The following is a 24,915-nucleotide window of genomic DNA, read 5'->3' on the forward strand; positions in this document are numbered from 1 at the left end:
CAATAACAGGAGAAACAATTTAATAATATTAAGCAACCTAACCAATAATGGGCAAAAAATATTCAACAGTATTTACAAACAAATAACAAAGAATAGTAAATTTCAACGGGTGGTGCGAGGAATAGGGGGAAAATTACGTTAGTGATGGTGCAAGATGGATGAGGGATGAAAAATAGGATCAAAATTTGGAATACATTTGGCATAGGAGTTAATGGAAGAAGGAAGTCTGAATAGAAAAGAACGTTTAGAGAGAGAAAGGCGGGGGTTGAAACAATGAAATAGGTCACTCGTCCTCGTCGCACGCGAAGGAATACGAAGCGAAAAAAAGAAAGAAGGTCAGATATTCTGTATTTGCCATTAATGATATTTAAGAAGAGTCTCCGGTCATTGAGGATACGGCGATCAGCTAAAGTAGCAATGCCAAGAGAGGATCTAACCTTGTTGAGGGAGAAGTTACGAAAAGGCAAGTGGCGGTAGCGGACAATAGAAAGGAAAAAATTCAACGGCGATTCTAGGAGCTTAGTGAAGAAAGTGGGTCCGTAGACCAGATTTGGATACAGTATTCTAGGACCGGAGAGACACAGGAAAGGAAGAAGGTGCGTAGAGCAATTAAATCCAACACCTCACTGTGGCGATACATCATACCCACCAAAGACATAGCTCGGTAGCATAGCCAATGGATCAATAAATACAACACAATTCAGCTTTCAATAAATCCAAAAATTTATTTATTCGACAAATCGAAACAAACCTTCGGAGTTTACACTTAGAGCACTAAAAAGATTTTTGTAGTTTCATTCCGGCAAATTCGTATTGAACATTGGACTGAGCGCTCGGGTGCCCCCTTTTCCTTGGCCCCCTACGCGGCCGCGTGCTTTGCCGGCCCTGGAGGTTGGTGCGATGGAGGTAGGTGAGGTGGGTTGCTATTTCTTGTGCTATCACTGCCAACCATTCAGACATTATGTCATATATGCCACTCTTTATTTCTGTAATGGTCTCCTGTACTGTTTGGAAATGTAACCGTGTAATTTTTTTAACTGAGAGAATGCATTCATGAAACAACTGTAATACATGTCCGTCCGTAATAGAGTCCGAAGGACTAGATTCTTGAAATAAATACTATTCCATGGCTCTCTCAATACACTCTGGAGCACATAGTGGTCGTTGTTTTGGAGGCGGGCGGCAGTTCATTACTTTCCGACACGCCTTGGTACCATATAATGCCTCTCAGAGATAATGCGTCTGCCTCATGTCTAAAATAATGTCTCTAAGTGATATGATATGCGCTCACAAGTGACTTTTGGATAACCGCGTTAAAGATTACAATATTATCAATTTCTTCCACAAATTACGGGGGTTCTTATTATCCTATCCGCTAGACTTTTCATAGTGACCTATTTCTTCTCTCTTATTTAGTTTATAACATGTCTTATGTAACTCATTCGGGGCTGTCCCTTGCCCGTCTTCCTTTCCACCTGTCCTTCTACGATTGTTTCTATCAGACCATCATGCCCCATAATGTGGCCAACTAAGTTATCCCGTGTTCTCCTTAAGGTTTTTGGAAGACTTCTCTTTTCTCCCACTCTTTTTAGCACTTCCTCATTACTTACTCGTTCGATCCATTTTATCTGCGTAATTTTTCTGTATCACCACGTTTAGAATGCTTTCACTCCGTATTTCTCTGCATCTGTCAGTATCCAATCCTAGATCCCATGGAGAAATATGGTTCATATGAAGTATGTCATGGGGAAAATGTGAGCTTCAGGGAATGAATATGGCCAATTATCGTGAGTAAAATTTCTCATTCACATTAATACAACTTAACTCCCCGCTACTTTCAGCTATTAAGGATCAGTTACATACCATCCACGAGGCCTTAAAAGTGATTTTTTTACAATGGCATTAAACTGATGTGCTACTGCGCTTATTTCATTTTATATGCTCTTCCTCGCATCATTTTAATCCTTACTTCAGAATGTAGTTTTCCTTCTACGAAATTAATTATTTATTGGTTTCTCAATATTTTTTCGGAGCAGTTTCTCTATTTATTTCAAAATAATTTTTATTCCCATTACCAGCGAATTTAAGTCACCAGTCAAATCTAATATTCACCTATTCATTATGTGTTTTTGGACCATGCATGTATGTGCATAGATATTTTCGAACAAATGGTAAAACAAATGTAAAGCAGGTACAATTCATGCCACGGGTAATATTGCGAGCCATGATTCTCGCATACGTTTCACAAAAGGGGTTTTTACACTACGCGAAAGCACACGTATCTATTTTTCTCGAATATTCACGTACACGGGTAGGTACAGGCACACCAAAAACAGTTATTCACAGTTTTTCTCTGAAATTAGGCCTCGAATTCAATAAAAAATGCCTTGCGCTTAATATTTTATGGACTGATGAAGACTTGACTGGCAAATAAAGCACTCATATCTGCTGACATTGCATATGCAAAGGAAATTCAGAACGAAAGGATAATAGTGCTGAATTTATGCGCATTATTAATGGATTCAGTCAATTCAGCAAACGATAGAAACATAATTATTAAATCACCTCAAACTAAAAACCGGTATATTCTTCTGCGAAAATCACAATTCTGTGTATGTGCATATTATTTTCAGTTGCCAAGAAAACGGCCTTTCTTGGTACTCCAGCCATTCCGAAAAAAATAATTAACAATATTGATTTTTAAGAAGATTAAATAATTAAGATTGGACGAAAATGTGCGATGATAATTTTCTGAAACAATTAATCTCAAAATGGGTGAGATTGCGAAATCATAGGGTTAATTCTCGCTCAAAGCTGTCTTTTAATTGAGTTCAGAGGTAAGACAATTATCATCGCATATTTTCGTCAAACCTGAATTATTTAGTGTCGTAAAATATCCGGAGTATTAAATAAAAGGTTGAAAAAGCTTGATACCCAAGAAAACCGTTTACATGGTTACTGCGAAGTGCAATAAAAAAGATATTTGTGGTGAGATAGCTCAGTAACTAGGGAGTTTCGACACCCTGATTATGAACAAATAATGCTAAAAATGATCTCCCCCTACCACCTTCTGAAGAATTGCAGATTCCTCTTGAAACACCCTGTGACACAATGAATTCAATTACTTATGTTTATCGGTTTATTAGTCACAGCTTTTGTAAATATTCGTTCCGTAAAGAATGGTTAATACGTTTCAATAAATCGAGTTGTATTTTGTTGCTATAATTGCGAATCGTGAGTTACCGTACACGTAGAACAACTCAAAAGTTTCTATTCGTAAGTCGTTTATTGGGCATTACATTAATGACCTGGTGAAATTCTCCATCAATATTTCATTTGTGTCTTTTTGAGTGTTTGCATTATATTCTTAGCATTATAAGCACTGGAATAAATAATTGATTTTCTCAACTTGTACGAGAAGAAAGAAGGTTGGAAATACAGTTTCCCATTTCCTTACGTTTTTGACAGGTAGCTATAGGTCCATGCTTTCTTTCAACCATTCCCATGCATATAAGTGATTAGTCTTGAAATTAGTTGCGTAAGCCGAAAGGCAGTAAAACCGGCGTAAAATGCTAATAATATTTATTATTACTCAGAAACGGAACTGGATGTGTATTAATCTCTCCAGCATGAGAAACTTCAGTGAGCCAAGAAAGAGGACCTGTATTTGGACCACCATCATCTATTGTCGTTATGCGTGCCCTTACAAAATTGAAAAAGGGAAAAATGCATAAAATTATCGGTAACTAAATAGAGTTAACAGGAGTATCTCATAGATTTATGACATAAAAAAGAATTCTTTTGGACTGCATTTTTTAGGGGTACTTTTGGGGTTTCAAATACGAATATGCAGCTATTGAGTTAAATAGAACATGCTTTAATGGTTACTCTTGGTATGCCGAATTTTTTTATAGGAACTCAATTTTTCCAGGAATATTTGCCAAAATCAAAATCAAGGCTAATTTTATCTCAACTTTCTTTAAACTGCTTTGTATCTCCATTGACAATGTTCAGAAGACCTTACGCTAAAACCTCTCATATCGAAACTAATGGAATTACTTAATTAGCGTGAAAACTTTGTTTGGGTAGTCGGACCATCGCCTTTTTTTCTCGCTTATATATTTACATTTCCTTATGCAAGGATATCCTTCATTATGCATAATTCCCTCTTCGCCTGGGCTGATTCTACTGACGATTTCTGTATTAATTATTTCGCTGATTACTAGGTCTCCCCGAAAACAAATATTTCAGCTCTTCAAATCTTCGTCTCGATTGTTAAATTTTATATTGGGCTCCTTCTACTCTAATACCAGCTAATATTTGAGTTTGGTTCGTATTGATTTTCAGCTGAAATTTGTCCATTCTCTTTTCCATATTGACCAGAATCTTGTTCAAACGCCTCTCTGTCACCGCTATTCAGGGCTATGAAATTGGATTCGCATTTACTTGTCATGTTGTTTATGGTAGTTAATTTTCTTCTTGGAGGAAATGCAGAATTAAGCACTACTCTCCAGGGGCGCAGCTGGGAATTAAGTGTAGGGAGGTTTTAGGCGCAACTGATACTGTGGGGTCTGAGAGTGTGGAATACCCACCAGGGTAAACTGGAGGTGCGGGGGCCCTCCCCCAGAAAATTTTTCAGATAAATGGTTCAAAATGGTGAGTTTTAAGGCTTTCTGAGGGATATTTTATTAATCCTTACGCTATTCTATTTGTAATATTAATCCAATTAAGTGAAATAGATTAAACTTAAAAATTTCTCTGAGCTCTGGGGGGGGTGTTTTAACCCCAAACCTCCCCCTCGCTGCGCCATTGCTGCTTTCAATCCAGAAATAACACCTTCGTTGGCTGAATTGAATACTACTGGGAAGATATAACTTATTGCAGTATTCATATAATTTACATCGACTAATTTCCTTATTCTCTTTAATTTGCTCAGTTTTTCGTGCGCCTTCAAATTGCTCAGTGCACACATAATAATGACAACGACAACATACCAGTAAAGATGGTAAATTTTGTAGTACAATTAACCCACGACGTAATGTCCGTGGAGAGAGAGATTAACCTAATAAAAGGATTTTACGACTGAAATTTTAAAAATATGCGTAAATTAATTTATGCCAGATTCCACCCCGTAGAAATATCGGAAGAGGGATTAATAACACATAAATTTATAATGATTTTTGAAGCTGAAATTTTAAAAATATATACCCAATCTTGGGCATAAGGCAGTGTTGCTCCAAACTTACCAGTGTGGAAATATTCAATAGCCAATAAAACTTAGACAATTTTGGATATGTGATTATTTTTCAGTTGGCGTCAACCAGCTGTTTGCACATATAAGAAATAAATGTTACTGAGGCAGGCATGATATGACATCCTGATTAATAAAAAAGAGAGATGGAAATTTTCCACAAATTTATTTCACGACTCACGAAGCGTTTCGATCTTTCAGGAGTCAGGACCGTCATTGTACTTGAGAATGACCTGACGGTCTAAACACGTCGGGCGTTTGTGAAATGAATTTGTGGAATATTGCCATCTCTTTTTTTCATAAATCACATAAGAAATATATTGCTTCTTTAACTAAGGATGCATGGACATATGTGCTTTTTGAAAAATACATATGTTGCAACTTGATATTGACAAAGACATGAAAACATGTCAATAATATTTTAGAATTTAACAATACTTTTCGTCATGAAGAACGTTTTACGTATGGGATCCACGCCCGATAGATTAATACAGAGAAATTCAAAATGGCCATTTATAGCACTTCAAAACAATATTTAGATATTTAACAAATATCTAAATCCGTAAAATTAAATTCTCGTGATATTCTGTCCGCGTAAAACATTGTAAATTGTGATTAACCGATACTGTGTGGTATAAAAAATAAACTCATGTTAGAAGCTGCTCGAGTATCAATTATCGATAACAGGTATAAATATTTAATTAAGATATTTAACAGAGTGTACTAGAATACTGGTAGTCCATTTTCCTCCTGATTATTAGCTAAGATTTATCAAATGTAACGCATCAAAATTCTTTATATTTTCAAAAATGAACCAGTCCTAAATATTTTTCTTGCACGATTTCAGTAGCTTAATAATAGTAGAGGAAATAAAATGAAATTAATATAAGTTATTTTCTAGTTAATAAGAAATCGTAAGCTTGAAATATCGATGCTGTGTCAAGTATGTTCACAGCAACATTTTGAAACTCGCGCGTTGGGGAACAAACGAAGACCTAAATTGCAATTCCGCACGTGACAATGATTTTGTTTCCATTTCCGGTTAGCTCCTCTTACGTCGGATTGGGGTTGTAGTCAGCTGTGAACTGTCATCATCCAAAATGGTTAGTATTCACTTTGCTACTATTGTGGTCGTGATTTAGGGCTGCGGGAGTAGCATAGCAGTTAAACGGGACCTTGAACATCGTACATTAGCCGGGTATAGCCTAACATAAGCGTATTTTTCAGTCGTTCATGGAGAAAATAGGCGCCATGATGCAGAGGCCAGGGGAAGATGCTCAGCCAAAAGATGATGTCCCTTGGTGGATGAAATATGCTGGCAGGGGATTGGGAACTGTTGGTGGAATAAGTATGAAATTTGAATATTTGTTTGTCATATAATTTGTTCCTTAGTTCCGGTGTAATACCCATATGTTCGTAAATTTCATTCTCCCAGTTGCCATCGGACTTGGTTTGTGGAACTGTTTCGGTATAATATTAGCCAATGTGTGGTGTCTTCTTGGTGGAATTTGGCAAATGTAAGTTATATATAATTAACCTTTCGTTAGGTTTTTGCAAAATTTGTGTTCGCATATGGATTGCATATATATATATAATGAATGTTTACTTTAACAGGCTGGCAGGATTTCTAGTCGTTGTGGTTGAAGCTCCCTGCTGTTGCATGTTTATTGATTTCGTGCAAAACATCAGTGAATGGGTCGATAGAAAGCCATATTTTTATCGTGCCGTTGGTTATGCCGGGTGAGTAACAAGAAAAGTAACTTTTATTTTTTGTGGTAGTTGAATCAAACAAGAATTATGCGAAATAAATTTCTTGAATCCTTTCCAGTATCGCACTGCCAGGGATTTTCATGTGCCCCGGACTTGGGAGTATATTTGGCAGTGGTCTCATATTCGGAACTGGAGTGATTTATGGATTGATGTCCCTCGGCAAAAAGTAAGGAAATTTTCTATTGTATTGTTAATTCTTCGTTAAAAATGCACTGCGAAGTTATAAGGACTCGGGTATCTTTCATTCTAAGTAACTTCAAGGGTAACATTTTATGTGCCTCTACATACTGATTGTTGTCAGGTTTTGCATGTTCATTGTGGTTTTTATTGACGAACTAATGACTAACCCGTTAAATATGTTATCAGCATAGAGCTAATCTTTCAAAGCTGATTTATTTATGTAATGCCTTGTCTTCCATTTTCTGTACTCTTTATTGATTTTTTTCCATGTTAAAATTTAGCTAGAAGGTCCAAGGTGAAGGTGCTAATGCTTTAGGATGCTCAATTTTGCTCATGTTTAGCTTAAAATGGCAGCATATTTTTATTAAATTTAAAATACATTTGCCCTTATCATTTTTTCCCGGATATTTGTGTATCCAAAAGGGTTGGAGCATCAGGTTGTATAAAATTTTCTTATGTTGATGTTTAAATATTGAAGTAAAATTTTTATATTTATAGTTATTTGCCAATTTACTTATCTTTTTGTTAGTCAAAATACATCCAGTACTTTAAGGAATGTGTATATCTTGCAGATAACCAAAATCATGTGAGGCCTATCATGTTATATGGCTTGCATCGTTAAGTCATGTGATGTGTCAGTTATTTTACAAAAATTGTGCTGGTATTTGAGGCAGCATAGTGAAGGCTACATTTGTAATGTGTAACCTCAGCGTTTTTTGAGTTTTTTGTGGACTCTTATGAATCAATGAAATTCAGTATTAAAATTTTTTCCCTCTTTATACATTTAATGTATCTTTGATACTCCTTTTACAGTCTCATATACAGTAATGAAGTGATTGAAGTTCAAGGGAATATTATTTGGGCTATTATTAGAATATCTTAAAATAATAAAATATTCGTGCATGATGCTGGTATTTTGTATAAAATGTTCATGAATGTGTGTCAATTTTGTCATTAATAGTGAGTGGTAGGTCGTGTTTTGCATCTCGCTGTGTAAAGGAGTAAAGTTTAGATAGAATTAAATTTTTTGGTGAAAACAATTTGAACTTGGAGGTGTGAAGTTAGATGCCACTAATTGTATTTCAAGGAAGTATAATTTCATTTTGTATTGAAACTACAATTTTTCGAGTTTTTTCTACTTTGAATCGTAAATGCAATTTTTGATGATAAGTTTTTTTATGAACGAAAGTTCAGAAATAAAGAATTTGTCTCAGAATTGTTAAAGAAAGTAATTTTAGCTAGGGCTTTTTACTACTTACGGTTTCTTGACGTTGAATTCTGGTTGAGTGATACCTGTTCAAGTAGCTTGTTTGATTTTTCACTGTATTTGGCGTTTTCTGAGGAAGGCTACATGGGTTGTCCACAATATCATTTGGTGCATTTTAATAGACGAGTCGTCCTTTGTCCTTGGGAGTTACTGCTTTTATTGTGACTTTTAAATGTGGATGGGAAATGCCACAGTTTTGAATCATCGTATAGCAAGTACATACATGAGTGTGTTTGATTTCTTTCAAGCCCTCTTTTTCCTAGTACCTCCCTATACATAGTTATGAGATTTTTTAAATGTTTAAGTTTTAAAAATAACACAAAGATGGCAGTATTCCACAGGTTAATTTTCCGTACAACGCGCTTCGACCGTTAGGTCATTATCAACTACAATAATTAATATTGTAATTGATAATGACCTAACGGTCGAAACGCGTTGTACGGAAAATAAACCTGTGGAATATTGCCATCTTTGTGTTATTTTTAAAACATAGAATGTCATTCCACTATATAACGCCTGCTTCTGTTACTTTTATAGTTATGAGAATCCGTACATTGGAATACATAATTTTCTCTTGTAAATTTTTACTTCAGAGAATTTTAATAATTCCATTGATGCCTACAAATTAAATTAAAGAAAACCCTCTTTTCATTATTCAGAGACTTACTGTAGAGAAGCTCCTTCCAATTATTTACCTGCCTCCTAAAATTAAAGGAGGAAATAAACTTTTGCTTAACTTTAAATGGCTTTCACTAAATAGGAGATAATACAACTTCAAAGTCACTGTTGCTTACATTGAGGTTATCGGGGTTTCCTGGCTTTGGGATATCAGATCATTAACACATTGCGTACGGATGGTAAGAATTCTCGTCATTTTTTTCCCGAACGTTCCGGACAGATGACGAAGATTCTCGTCATTTAGGCGTGTCAGCCTTAACAATTTTAAAGCATACCATATGTATTCCTTAGTACGTTTTCAGTTGTTGTTCGTTATTCATAATGAATTGATGCATCATAACATTTGATTGGTTCGGTTGGATTGCCATCCGTACGCAACGTATTAATGGACTTCTTATTGGTGCTTTCTGAAATTGTTTCTCTTGTGGTCTATGTTAGACTGCAAATAGTGCTTCTGTGGGCAAATGTGGGAACTATGAGTGACATAGCTCAGCTACCGGCTAATATCTCATGAAACATTTCGTGCTTGAGGTGAATATGTACATGCTGTTAGTGGATTTCAAGAATTTTATGAATATGAATTCGAGATTTGATTCAAATCCCTGATATGTTCGAATTTGGATTCGAATTCAAGACAATTGTGGGTACTGTGCACCCCTTATTTTTATTGAAAATATTGCCAAATTATGGTTGCTGCTTGACTCCGAACGCTCAACTGTTACATGGTTCCCACTCAACCGCGAAAACCTTAAAACCGTGAATAAGCCGTGAATTTCGTCTAAGGTGAAAAAACCTGGAAATAGCCGTGAAATTCGTTGTAAAACCTTAAAAAAAACCTCTCAAACTTGATTTTAGATCTACGATTGACGGATCAAAATAAAAATTGGTCAGTCACTCGCAGATACTGCCCACGCATCGATCTGCACACGTATATTCGAAGCTTAAATATTGGTCCGTGTCTCATGACGACGCACAGACCTTACGGCTGTGATTGGACGACCTTTAACCAAAGCGATCATTAACCCTGGCGAGAAATCAGACACCTCTTCACTTCCCTTTCACCCTCCATTTTCTCACTCACAACCTCACTCACAGCCGGCCCTAAATTTTGCTAACGATAGGCGACGTCATAAGAGCACTTTCATTGCTGTGTTTTGCATTCTCAATATTTATCGCATTTGCTATATTTTTAGTTAACGTGCGGCCAGTGATTTTTATGAGATCAATATTTCTTCCTAAAATGGCTTATCAAACAGACCGTGAATTTGACGCAATTTAGAATGTGAAAACCTGGAAAAACCGTGAATTTTATAATTTTGTTAGAGTGGGATCCCTGTGTTAGTGCTGCAAGCACGCACTGGTAATGTGTTGTTCATCATCCCCGCTCTCCTTTGCACGCACGCTTACTCTCAAAAGGGGATCTCGGGAGGAGATGGCAAGTGCGGCCGTTGGAGGTCAAGGGGTAATGTCTCCCACGAGCCAGATGCCACCTGGTGGCGGCCCCCCCGCATATCAGCAGGGGGGCATGCAAGGAGACATGCAGCATTCCACCCTCATGGAGGACCCGGACGTGTGGAGGCCAACATAGAGGAGTTGCAGCGCAAACGCAAAGGGAGAGAGGTGTGAGGACGTGGGGAGAGAGACCTCCTCCCGTTGTCTTGTATCTGCTAGCATTGCGTCTTGTTGCATTGTGATGTGAATGGAATGTAGTTACGCACCCTCAATAGTGTATTACTTATTTCATCGCTCTTCCTCCTTCTCATTGTTTCTTGTTTTTGATTCTTTAATTTCATATATGTACTGTATTTACCCAGAAGATCATTATAATATAATATATGTCAAGTATAAACCTATCTTTGCACAGCTATCTTACATACAAATGATTGTTTGGTCTGCAATGGAATGTAAGTCATAATATGGATTCTGTATGACATTAGCCATAAGAAATTGCTTGTTTCCAATGGGGGACATAAACTGTGGGAAGAAATATACTAAAATCATGATGCAGACATAAAAGGTTGGGTTCTATATTTTCAATTTTTTTACCTGATCAAGCAACTTGAGGCAAGCACTTTTGATTTTACCTGCTGGATGTGTTGATATTTTTCTGAAATTTAGGTGCTAGTTAACCCTCTTGAGACAATGGAGTTCTCTCATTAGCATGACTGGTGACTGAGCGCCAAGATACTCTTCGGTCCCCTCTGTACAGTGAATTTTTATAGGGCATTAGTTAAGAAGGGTCTTGTGGGTAGTCACACACTCTCAGCACCAACCTTTTCAATCCTTCTTAGCAGGGACTCCACATTATCTCGGACTCGGAGGGTAGTTGGGTGCCCTCTTTTCCGTGTTTATAACCCAACCAGCGGCATTGGTTCGTGGTCAACCTATGATTTGATTATGTGAATTAGCTGAATGGATAATAGGGTGGTTTTACTATTATTTTTTTACTGCCAAAATCGAAAGATTATTACTCCTGGAGTACATATTTCACGCTTTAGATTTTTATATGATGATATCTATTTTCCCCGATTGAATGAAAAGTGAAAATTTTCAAGCGAGCGAAAACACGATGGCTAAGTATGAATGCTGGGAAAAGCCTGTGTGATGTCTGGCCGCTGCTGTGTGAGGCCACCTGGGTGCGAGGCTATGAACGCCGCTACAATGCAGGCTGCTTTCTGCTAAGCATGGCGGTAGCGTAGAGCAGGGGCGCCGACTTATTAAAAATATTGGGGGGGCCCATATCGGAGGTCTTGCCCCGGGAAGAAGTTAAATTCAAAGTGTGTCGCAGCACCGAAACACTACCATGATTCACATGTGCACCACTTGATTCAGTTAACCTGCTTAACCATATAATTATTTGTTTCAACACATATTGTTGAATTTATTTTAAAAGGTAATTATCGTCAAACATGGGAAATAAAAATAACAAATATATTTATGTGATTTCACATAGCATAATATAACTTAATTATTTTCTTGAATTATTGAGGGGGCTCCGCCCCCCCAAACGAATCTTTGAGGGGGCTCGGGCCCCCTCAGGCCCCATGGAGTCGGCGCCACTGGCGTAGAGTACCAAGCTAGTAAGTAGCGCTTGGCTTAAATAAGGATTATTATTACCCTATCAATCGAAGGAAACTTTCTGACCTTAGGCAGTTTTAATAGGTGATTATTAAGAGAGCTCTTTGCCTCTTGCTTGCATTGGTAATCTCACACGATGTAAAACTCCTATCTACTCGTTTAGCATCTAGGTCCCTGCGACATCACGTGGAGTGGCATCGCATGGGCACCAATCTGTCCTTTTTCAAATGAGGTTAAAATAGGTCATTAACATTCGTCTAAACTGAGATTACTAAAACCAAATAATTTGTATATTATGAAAACCCTAATGATGGGCAACGAATCGCAATCATTGCCTTTCGTTTTCTTTGATGATGGAAACTACCCTATTGATGCTTGCACGTAAATTGCGGACTTCGAATTGAATTCTTCCTTTTTTGTGAGCATTGTCAAAATTTGAACAAAGGTCTACTGTTAATATTAATGGATTTAATGCATCAACAACTTGTTGTCCATGATATATTATTTTCAGTATAAACACCAACAGTCCATGTTGGTGTTTATTCTGAAATTGGCCAGGATTTTGTCTTATGCATGTTATGTTTGTCATTTATTAAATTTCCCTGTCATTAATTACCTTTCCCTTGTAATCTTGTCTTAAAGTTGTTGAGAGTTGTGAATCAATGAAAATGTGCATGTGAATAACTGGAATATCTATTCTATTTCATCTTCATTATGGAGTGCATATGAGAATGTCTAAGTAATGGAATGCTGATATTTCATCTATTAAATTTCACCCTGAGATCTGGGAATTTTTTAGGGAAATTCAAGCATTTGTTGTTATAGTTTTCCATTTCTCAAGTCCATGCATGTTCGTGTATTATTTTGAAATTATAATTTTGCTTTTTCTGATGTTTAGGTGTTTTTACACAATCTATCCGACAATATTGTCCACAGATCATCATATTGTTCATCAGCCAGTGCATTCCTAATAATTCATGCATTTGCAGCTAACATATCGTTGTGAGGAAGCATCAGATTGCATTTACAGTCAATTATCAAATTTTGACTGCAATCTTTGGTTACAATGGTTATTTAATTCATCATGTCTTATATTAAATAACTGGCATGTTGAATAATTGTTCTAATACTTCCTTTGTTCAATCTATAGTTTTATAGAGCATGAAATGTTTTTTTTAACTCCATCATGTATCCGAAGTATGATAGTTATCTAAATTTTAGGAATAAACTGTGGTCTCATTATGTTGTAAGGTTTTTTTGCAGACTTATTTCTGTAGTGCATGTTGCATTTGTATGTTTGTAAGCCATGCATAGTAACACTTTTTATATCTCTGCTTGGGCTTTTATTTATGCTAATTTTCAAGTAAATATTCCAATTTCTGGATGAAGTTGTTGTAATATGTGGATTTATTCCATGCTCTCTGAAGTCCCAGGTTTGTATAAGTGTTTTGTTTCAATTTATGCTTAATTCTTGAGAATACTCGGTACTATTTTAGCCAGCCTTGCTAACATTTAATGAATTTTTCTCTTGTCTTTATGGCAGTGGTATAATTTCTAAGGTACCTACTTTTTGCCTGACTATATTATCAAGGGTGTTATTATTTTCCAGGCTAGTCTCCTGCATGTTGACAGTGAATGTTTTTCATCTCAATGGATGATGTCTTACTGAATTTTTATCTCCTATTCATGTTGCTCTGTTATGGTCAAATGCATTTAAATTAAACTCAGTGCTGGTTTGTCTACACAATAAGAGTATAAATGTGCTAATGAACCCTCTTGACCTATTTAATTCAATAACTCTGGAGACAATATTACCCCTTAGAACCCAGCATTTTAAAATTATTTTGTGATGATTTTAATGTAAATTGAGTATCAGAAATAAATTAAGATATTACTAACTTTAAATTTAAAAATACTTAAATGGGTAGTTAAAACTGATTTTGGTGAGTTGATCACAATTACTCAAGATCAATGGTTGTAAAATCATTTTTCCACTCTTTGTTTAGCTTGCTATTTTTCATTTCAAGAAAGTGGTTTTTAAATTGAGTTGGATTATTCCATTCATTATTACCATGTGTATCGCCATTTTGCACTATTGCCTCTGTGATACACAATTTTTGTAAGGGGTAACATATTGTGCAAAATGATGCCTCTAGTTGTGGTGTTAACCTTTAAAATGCGGGAATGTTTTTATACATTTTGCAAGCTTACTGCTGCATTTACCCAGAAAATTTATTGCTTCCTGGAAAATTTGCACTTGGGCACTTTCTCTCTCTATAGGGATTGCTAAGGGGCTTAAACTCTACCAGACCAGTCCTTGTGGCAGGGGGTGCCTCCTGCATATCTTCTGCTTAGGCTGGCAGCTAAAATCATCAATTCCCGCAGCCCAAGGGATATATTAAAGGGATTAAAATGATATTTGCTCATTTGATGCAATTTTAATCTGTCCATATATGTTAACTTTTCCTCAGCAATGGACATTAATTTTGCCTAAGGCTAAATCACATATATGTATTTGAAAAGGATCTTGCAATAACCATATTTAGGTTCTCTTTGCTCACACGTCATCATAACCTGATTCAATAGACTTTCATTTGTTCAAAAGAGAATTTATTTGTTGAAAAGACTTCAAAGATGTGTATTCAGTGGTGTCATCTATGTCTGAGTGAGAAATACTTTCATGAATTTGACTTCTTTGGAATGATGATAAGGATACGACATCTCCACCTCATTCATGAAAAGCTTGAGTCTTTCCTGTCTCATGGCTTCTGCGAATTCATCTTGGGTTTTTTACAAGGTCAGATGGTCCATATTGGCCAATTTTTCCGTAAAGTTAGTAAGCTACTAAGAAAAAAAACTCGCGAAGCATTTGTCAGCATCGAAGAGCTGACTTGACTTATAATCTGAGAAGAAATCACCCCTTCCATTTTCATAATCATATCTACCTATCTCCATCTAGTTCGGTAATCTTTCCTTCCTCTCTTTGTTTTTATGCTAGCATTGCATTTTGTGAGGAGGGTGTTCTCTTTCTCGTAATTTCATCCCTCTGTACTAATTAATGTTGTTGCATTTCCGTGCACAGAGCGGATGCCATGGAGATGAGGAGTAATGCAGCCAGCCAGCTGGGCACAGACGCATCCATGCCGTCTTCATCACAGGAGTCATACAACCCGCCACCTTCATTCCAGTCTGGGGGAACCAAACTGACCCTCGTGGACCACGCCCAAGCGGTTGACATGACTGTCCCCCCTTCCCGCAGCTTCCCCTATGACGCCGGCGTTTGACCCAAGTCATGTCAGCTCGGTGGCTCACTCCACCCATTCCAAATTCTCCAGTGGCATGGCTCGCTCTACCCTAACCTGTCTGTCGTCGATTGCACCGCATTGTCTGTTTTGGCACTCCCCACCCTCCTGATATCCCCCTCCTCCCGGCAACGTCTCCCCTCTCCTTCCCCACAACAATTACAATGGCAGCTCACCTTTTATACATGTCTGACCCATTTGGAATTGAGCGTTGATATGATTTTACTTATACTGCTTAATTTGCTGGGCTGTGTTATTTGTCCAAAGCCTAAGTCACCATTTTCATTTTATACCAAGGTCTTTATTCCCTCTTCCTCTGAAGATATTTATCAGTTAACTGGAAATGCAATCATAGTTTCTGTGATGGAAAGGTAATTTTTCAATGTCTTTTTTTTTAATTGTTGCTGTTATACAGATAACTTCATATCAATATGATTGACAGAGCCTTGCTATAGTATATATTTCCACTGTTGTAAATATTGCTTTTGAGCCAATTTTGTGTTGGCATAAGTATGTTATACATGTAATTTTAACCAGAAGACTTAAACCAGTATGTGTGTGTGTGGTTTGAATTTGTGAATTAGAGGTGTATATTTGTTCTTGGGCGATGATTTCTGTATAGAGTTCACATGAGACTGTAAAGATAATGTTTATGTTATATATATATCAGCATGGGTTCTAGGCTGACTGACCAAGATAGAAGACATGTTTTATGATTTGCAAGATGCCAATATGATGTGCTTGTTATGTGTAGCAGGGCGTGTTTCATTACCAGTTATGTATGAGGCGTGCTTTAGAAACCCACTTGCAAACTAGTCCATGGACTGTGTTAATGATTTTCATTATGAATCCTAGTGGGAAGGTAATTTCTAACGTTTCTTTCTACTTTTGTTGGGGATAAGGTGAAATGGCTGAAGCCGACTCGGCAGAACTTCTTTCTAAGGTTGATGATGAGAGAGTAATGTTACATATTGTGTTGATAAAAGTCGATCCTCCTTTGCATGAAGGATTACAATTGTACTTTACATAGGTTGACTGATGACTTTGAACTGCTTCTCATTAGTTATATTTTCATTTTCTTATTCTTTTTTTTCTTGCTTCAAATAATTATTCGTATCTTTAAAGATCCCCCTGGGCTGTGAAGATGACCGTCTAACCCTCCAGGGCATGCATGAATAAATTGCATTTTGGAGCAATGTTAAAACATTCAATTTGGCTATCTCCAGTCATTTTCAGTGAGCATAGATGCACACATTTATGTACTTAATCAATTGATATTTGTAAGTTTGCTTCCTGGGTGGTGAGAAATGCGAAGAAAAGAGAATACAGTCATCCGTGGCAAAATTCCTTGTGTTAAGTTTGCTTCAATTTGCCCTGAGAGTGTGCAAACCTTGTTTTCATCTGCTATGTGCATAATCATATCCCTCGTTTCTGTACATTAGTTTTTACAGCAATCCATATCTCATCCTTTCTTATCATTTTCCAAACCATAAATTTTGCCTATTATTGCTGCTGCCACATGTCTGCCCTACATTTTTGTTGGCTCAGACTAAAGGACTTAAATGTCAGGAACGTCTACCATCCTTTCAAGACTATATTGCATATCCTTTAAAGTACCACTGCTGTCCAGTCAATGCCTGTAATAGGTGAATATTTTAGCTGCAAGGTACTGATTTTTGTGTTCTTGCTAAAACTTAGTCATGCAAATCTAATTCTTTTGTACCTTTTAAATGCCATTTGTCTCATTTTTTTGTGCTACTGTTCCGATGCTGTGGATATTGTCCTCAAACCTAGAAATTTTTGAGGCCATCAAAATATTTGATTTTATTTTGTACCCTAAATTTTCCTCATATCCAAGTTCTCCCGCTCAAGTTGTTCACTTATTTCATGTTTTTTTTGCAATTCCATTGAGGTATTGCATGTTATTTGGTTGTATTTTCCCTGAATTTCTAAATACATATATAAGAGGCTGTCAGAGAAATGGTGAAGTATAATGTGAGAAAATCATCCTGCACTAAAGAATTGTTTTAGCGAAGTTTCAAACTTTTCTCACTATGAATGGAATTAACTTTGTGCATGCAAGATAGGGGACGAAGGGGGGCTGAAGATTGCCCTACTCAGCTATTTCATTGTATCCCTTTTGTAATTGCTTCTTTCTTGTATATCAGTTTAATTTCTGAGCTTGTATGAATTAATGTTTGCAATGAGGAAAACTCATTATGGCATGCGTCATGATATATTTATGATTTTATTCCAGTTGTGCAGGGCTAATTTTATGTATTTATATATTATTTTTGCATTCATTTGCATTGTCTGTGAGAGAATGTGTTGGAAAAACTGAACTCCTTGAAAGTCATCTTGTTTAACTGAAAATTTTGTGGCAAGTAAATTCAATCTTATACCACTCATTTTCCAGTATACGTAATTGGAAGTTCTCCATTTTCAACCATTCCTCCCTCATTCCAAATGGCCTTCAAAACACTCCAACATTCCTGATCTCATTCTACATGCATGTGTCCACCATGGCCAATTTGCTTTGCGCATTTTGCGCGAATTGGGCTCGTGGTTCTTGTTTCAACTATTTTGTGGTGCACAGGTGCCTGTTGTTGAATCTGTCTGTAGTACTTCCCTAACTGAGTTTATATAAGAGTGTAAACAAGCCTATGTAAGAAAATACACACACAATGTACAATTGAACTCACAGTTATAAATTAATATATTTTATATTGTACGTATGTATATATACATATATCATATGGTTTACCAATTTCGACTTGTGTGTGAGAAGAGGTGAAAATCATGGGGAACCCCACGGTTCAGATTTAAATTTGTGGTAGTGCTGGGTGTAAGATGTTAATTGCATTTTCTCCACCTGTCTGTCAATTTGAGTACGCCCTCTGACGCAGTATAGTTGGTTGGGCATTTAGTTGACTCACGTGTGGGCCAATTTAACTTGTAGTGAAAGAAATGTGTCGTGTCACGGGACAAGTTAGGTGTTCCGCATTTGCTGTGTTCAGAAAGAGGTATTTGTAGTAGCTATGTACCGAGAACAGCACTCTTTTAACTGTTGTACCTCAGGATGTCTTAGGCATTGTACATTCTATAATCTTCCCTTTGCATCCCTTTGGGGAAATAGAATTGACTTCCTGGTAGTCATGGGTCGATGTCAATTATTGTAACGGATTCCAATTTCCTTCGTTTCGATTCTGACCCAATTAGCTCCAAAAAAAATATACGCTATGGAGTGCCGATTATCTGATTTTTTTCTATTTGTTTGATCATCCTCTCATGCTAATCTACCTATTGCCCATAACCCTTTCTCTTCTTGTCTACTATTTCTACTCCCCTGCGTCATGGCTCACCTAGACATTGGCCCAGTTTTAACCCCATAATTACCACATTGTGTCTGATATTAAGTTTTTGACTTCACATGGCTCTTAGGAAAGATTTAGCTTCATTTTTCCCCTCTCAAAAGATTTTTCTGCAAATGTATTTCCTTGAAATGTGTGCAAAAAATATGAGATTCAGATTGGTCAAAACTGCCGCGAACTTAATGGTGATTATCAGGCTTGTTTTATCAGTGCGGGTGTTTCCCTTCAAAGGGCCTAGTAATTAATAATGGGTGCTCTAATATATCAGTTGTCTGTCCTGATGCATCCGTTCTCTTCAGTCCCCAACTGTGAATATGCTGTAAAGGAATTGGCTTGTTCATCAATTTTATTTTTATGCTGATTGGGATGAAGTTTGAGGCCCGTATTTTTTTATCTCTACTCTCCCATTTTTCATTCATCAACTACTATTCATGCTATTTGCTTAAAAAAATCACTGGCATGACTCTGTTGCAGAAAAATTAATAATGTCACTTGCTTATTGGTTCATTGGTGCGCTCTAGGAGGGATTCTCCCTCAATGAGTGGATAAACCAGAACTGTGATGTCATCAACTTGTTATAAGTAGGTGGTGACTTTCCCTTTTTTTCATTTTTTAGGTAATATAGAATGGGTTAGTGATATTTTTTGTTGCAACCTATCTTTCCCTTCCATCCTCTGCATTCTTTTAATTGATTGAAATTTAGGGTCTTATTCGATGAACTCATTGGTTGGATAAATGAAATAATATGAAAAATATTTCGTAGGAATAGGTGAGATGGTCATTAAATTTTTTTGATAAAGGACAAAATTCCTAGGTAATTAATCATGAGTATGTTATCAGTTTTCTTTCGATCCTAAATTACTTAAGATATTGGGCACTCTACTGATTTTTGGAAAGAGATCATGTATCCGAGTCATTATTTGTAATGATTATGCGACGCCAGAGTGAGAATTATCACTGAGCTTTTCTATCCATGAAGGAATTGGAATCTTTTTTTTTTCCTTGTGTTGGCCTTGATTTCGATCCCAGGTATATCAAGTTGAGGAATCGAGTCGACCCGTTGAATATCCCTTGAGACGCTGATATTTACCGTGTTAATCGTGTTGCATGAAGAATCCCCTAATCGGTGTCCTGGTTGTCTTCTTTGAAGGTGGAACAATTGATGTTAGCACTCTCATTATGGGGCCATCAGTCGAGACTGCCCGTCGAGTTTTACATTTGATTGTGTGTGTGTGAGTGAGTGTAAATATAGTTTCACTGGATTGCATTCTTCATTTGTCAATATCCCTATTTATTTATTCCTTTGGAATTGATTGGACAGATAGCAGATGTTTTCCCACAAGTATTTTGTGATACTCCAGTTTGTTAATTTCTAGGGCAAATCATGAAAAGTGTATTTAAAATTATGTACATGGAGGGTTAGTTTGTGTAGGTTTATGTCAGTCACAATGTTTCAATGAAATTAGTTTTGTGTACTTCTTGAAACCTGAAGAAATGTCATGTTGGTTATGTAAATATTTTACTGTGGAATGAGTTTGAAGCCAACTATAATATGATATGAGTAAAAATATTAAATTTAATGAAGGCTATTTTTTTTCTTATTCTGCGAGTGACGCTTAGTCAATATTTTTAGATCAAGGGTAGAACTCCTATTAAGGCATATTGCTGTGATTAGTGGTGTCTGTGATGAACTGAAAATTGGTATATACGTATTCAATGTACGGTCACTTTCAAAAGTTTTAGGACAAAGTTTGTGGGACCGCTTCTGCTCTCAAAAAAATTTAGTTTTCTTACTCCTTTTGCAGTCCTTGATTACTTTCTGCAAATTTTTTCGTTTGTGCATGAATGTGTATGAGCTTAAAAGCAGAATTAACTTCATTATAACTAATTTAACATTCTTTTTTGATTTCTGTTGGAATTAATGATTATTCCATATGCATTTACTATGTACATGCCCAGGTTTTCACTGTTGGCTTGTATTTTACGTATTATATGGCCATCACTGTAATGAACTGTGGTGGCCTAGTGGGCAATAGGTGCTGCTGAGAACATGATTGTAGAGATAGGATCCCTATTGCCTGATAGTTTGATTCAATAATTTTCTTTTCAGCTTGTTCAACCATTTTTATTCCCAGACGGCACAGAATCCTCCGTATCTAATTCATATGCAGATAGTATCCATTGACGAAAAGCGACGGAGCGGTAGTCAATGGATACTATCTGCATACGAATTAGATACGGAGGATTCTGTGCCGTCTGGGTTTAAATGAAGTTAATCATTAAATCCTACAGAAATAAAAAAGTGATAAAATTGTAATAATGAAGTAACTTCTCCCTTCGAGCTCATACATATATCGTATGAGATACAAGCTCCATCAAAATATTTGTGGTGAGTAACCAAGTGCTGCAAAAGGAGTAAGAGAAATAAAATTTTCTTGAGAGGCAGAAGTGATGTCACATTTTAAAATACTTCAATTTTAAATTAATACATTATCCTATAACATTCTGAAGTGATTATGCATAATAAACCTATTCCTCTTTGTGTCTGTAGTGTGGTTTAATGCCTTAAGATTTTCTTTTATATTAGGCCTTCGTATCCATGTTAATCTGAAGTTTGAAGCGTTCAGTTTTATGTCAAATGTTTGCAGAACTAGAATCCTTTATTTAAGACTGATTTCGTTTAAAATAATAGCTAACTCAGTCACTCGACCCTAAGGTTTGGTTGGGTTTAGCCTAGTAGGTGTGGAAAATCTACTCAATTTTCTTCTCTCAATAACTTGTTTACTCTCCGTCGTAACTTCTTACATATTCAGTATTGATCACTAATGCTTCACAACCACAAGCATGTGATAAACTCTTAACAAACCTAATTTTTGTACGAGCTCCATTCTCACCAATCAAAAAATTGTGACACAGGGAATATGTGATGGATAAAGTGTCCAATATATTTTTCCTTATATTTATAATATCCAAAGTTGTTGCAGGTTAGAGAAAAGTAAGGGGAGTACGTAAATCAGGGAATATGATCTGCACTCAGTGAAAATTAGTCAAGACATGCCAATTGAAAAAACCACCTGTTGCTGGCTCTGGGCTTGCATAAGATAACAAGAAAGGTGGAGCTTTGTGGACTTAAAATTTGCCTTGTAAAATTTGGGTACAGAAAGTTTCTTCTTTTACTTAATTAGCATAGTTAATTAAATTACTGTTTTCTTTTTGTTAATTGTACACAAATATGTTTTAAAAAGATTTTAAAAAACATTTCAAGTATTTTATATTCTATTTACTTTATAGAGCTGGAAGCAAAGGATAATTTTTATCCCCCCTTTCAAGTGATAGCTCCACTGACAGCTCCATTAATGGTGGGAAAATGACTTTCACACAGTCATTTTCTGCGATGGCTTCAGGAATGGGAATCCCATCCCTTTTTTCAACACTAGGCACATTCCTTTTTCGGTTGCTGACACCATATTTTAGCCAATCGGATTGCATGGGAGCTGGTCAGTAATAATCGCCTCTTAAGGCCTGTTTACACAATACATTAACACGTACGAGTTAATGTCTATTTGCATGAATGATTTTTGTGGACTGGAACAGAACATGTATGAATGCATGAACCAAATTAGAACAGGTTCTATTTTCTCTGCATGCATTTGCACAAGTTGGGTGGTTACACGGTGCATTTTGGCGTTCATTCTCACATTCATACATTTAGACATTAACCCGTACACGTTAATATACCGTGTAAACAGGCCTATAGAAAACCTATGTGGGAGTGTCCACGAACATGACGAATGTCATGTCTGTGGCACTGAATTTGGCAAAAAAAAATTTCTTTATTAATTTATCATTAAAAGCAGTAAAATGGTACATAAAATAATAATACAGTTTAGTTTTGTAGTGATATTATTGGTTTTTTATAGCAGTCCGTGGACATAACTTTGTGCATTTTTGGGAGAATGACCCTTAAAGTGATTGTAACACCACATTTGGCTTTTGATGGAATGATAGTTGTAAACAATGAGCTCCATGGAGAAAGTGGCGTAAGAGCGACCGTGTGATTTAGTTACCATTGGTCGAGTGATCACTGTTTTTTACCCTGAAAAGCTATTGCTATATCTCTCAGAGGGACAGAAGAAAAAAATTATGAGTCATACGTAATTTGATTCAGGCTATAGACATCAAAAATATCATCTAATAATTGAAAGGAGATAAATATGTTAGTGAATTGTTTTAGTCAGTTTACTGTCATATTTGGTGTTATGTACTAAATATCAGTACTTGTGATATTACTTAACTTGCGAATCTACTTACCATCTAGGTCCAGCTATTAATTAATTACCTGTGGAACAGAAAAATTTAGTGTAACTTTCTTTAGTGCTGGTACTACGAAATCTTATATTAGTTTTCTTGAGCTCCTTATACTTTTGTTTATCATTCAGCACTGCTTCTGTATATTCTGCTGTGCTTAAAATCATATCCTTAAGACTGCTTTGTATTAATGGGATATTCATTTACTTTTTGGAATTCCATCTGGATTAAGTGAAACAAAACTTATGTTTTTTTTAAATCCAATAATGCACTATTCTCTGTTGCCCTATATCATTTTGTCGACTTCGTTATGCATGAGTGAAAATAAGGTAGTGATGAGAAGGTAGAAGTAAGTAGAAAATAGAAAAAAGCAGAAAAGTGTTGCAAAAGTATTTATGCATAAGTTGTAGTGATGTAGTTGTACAACAGTATAATTTTTATTCTTAATTACATTTATTGGCCTATAAATACATTGATAAAATATCAGATTCCTTAGTAATAATGTGGTCTCTTTGTCTCCCCACCCCTACTGTCATTCCTCCAGTGGCGGATACAGAAAAAACTCAAGGGGGGGGGGGGGGGGGCAACATATCTTGAGTTGTCTTTACTTTTACCGTAATAAGAGATGATCAAGTCACAGGCAAAGTATAAGAAAATTTTATTTAAAGTGATTATAAACATGTAAAAGACAATGCCATCTTATGATATAAAAAAGTTACAATTATGGTTTTGCAATGTTCGGCAATACAGCCGGACCTGCAAGGGGGGGGCGCGCACCCCCCATCTGTATCCGCCACTGCATTCCTCATAACTATTCTTTGGATTTAATGAGAAGTAACTTACTGAAAGCATTATAGGTATTTATTTTATTCTCTATTCAAAAATGAAATGCATCTATCCCAGCAGTAACGTCAAAACAAAGGACTTAACGATTAATAGAGCTAAAAACCCGGCGAGAGCGTCTGGAGAATGACTAAGGATTGTTGCTAAGGCTCTGTTTGCTTCTTGTTTCATGCAATAGAGCCAATAGAGGGAGAGAGCATAAGCTGTTAAGCACCCTCAATGGCTATGTGCCTGAGTTTAGGGAAGGAACTACTACTTCCCTCAATGACGTGTGAAATTTACATGCCTGGGGATTATTCTGGGGTGAGCTCTACCAAGATTACCCTCAGGTTGAAGGCCTGAGATAATACACTGAAAATATGTTCGTATTTTTTTCTTCTTAATGTCTCATTATCTCGGAGATACTGCAAGTTGTAAGTCCTTTTCAGAATCTCTCTGTCCATCTTTTTTCATAGGGCATCATCTCTTAACATTTTCAGCCTTTATGTGCTTATTGTTAGTGTGAATGCTAAATAGTGGATCTCAACTGAATATGGTGGGTTTATTGTGAATAGTCATTCGCACCTTGAATCTCCTTAATGGATGTACCTACTTTCATAGGCGCCGACTCCATGGGGTTTGAGGGGGCCCGAGCCCCCTCAAAAATTTGTTATGGGTGTGAGAAAAAAATCTGTCAGGCTTGTCGATTTTCCCCGGAGTGTCCAGATATCGAGATTAAAGTTATCAGGGTTCTAATGTTGATCATATAACTCTTCTAAAATGCTTAAAAAACTTAAAACTCAATGCTTTTAAAATTTCCCGGGGCAAGATCTCTGGTTTCGGGCCCCCCCAATATTTTTTCTAAGTCGGCGCCCCTGCCTACTTTGT

The 24,915-nt window shown here is 36.5% G+C and overlaps 1 protein-coding gene across 2 annotated transcripts; it reads left to right on the forward strand.

The window, feature by feature from the left end:
• The first annotated feature begins 6,262 nt into the window (after positions 1-6,262).
• Positions 6,263-20,477, forward strand: LOC124164859 (calcium channel flower). Of its 2 annotated transcripts, XM_046542070.1 has the most exons (7): positions 6,263-6,354; positions 6,479-6,599; positions 6,687-6,768; positions 6,866-6,991; positions 7,080-7,187; positions 10,563-10,766; positions 15,307-15,393. In XM_046542070.1, exons 1-6 carry the CDS (start codon positions 6,352-6,354, stop codon positions 10,732-10,734), a joined length of 612 nt encoding a protein of 203 aa, XP_046398026.1. In that variant the 5' UTR covers positions 6,263-6,351; the 3' UTR covers positions 10,735-10,766; positions 15,307-15,393. The 2 variants fall into 2 exon arrangements, with proteins under 2 accessions (XP_046398026.1, XP_046398025.1); XM_046542069.1 differs by lacking the exon at positions 10,563-10,766 and having other exon boundaries at positions 15,307-20,477.
• The last annotated feature ends 4,438 nt before the right edge of the window (positions 20,478-24,915 follow it).

Source organism: Ischnura elegans, chromosome 9, assembly GCF_921293095.1.
Source record: "Ischnura elegans chromosome 9, ioIscEleg1.1, whole genome shotgun sequence".
NCBI lineage: Eukaryota > Metazoa > Arthropoda > Insecta > Odonata > Coenagrionidae > Ischnura > Ischnura elegans.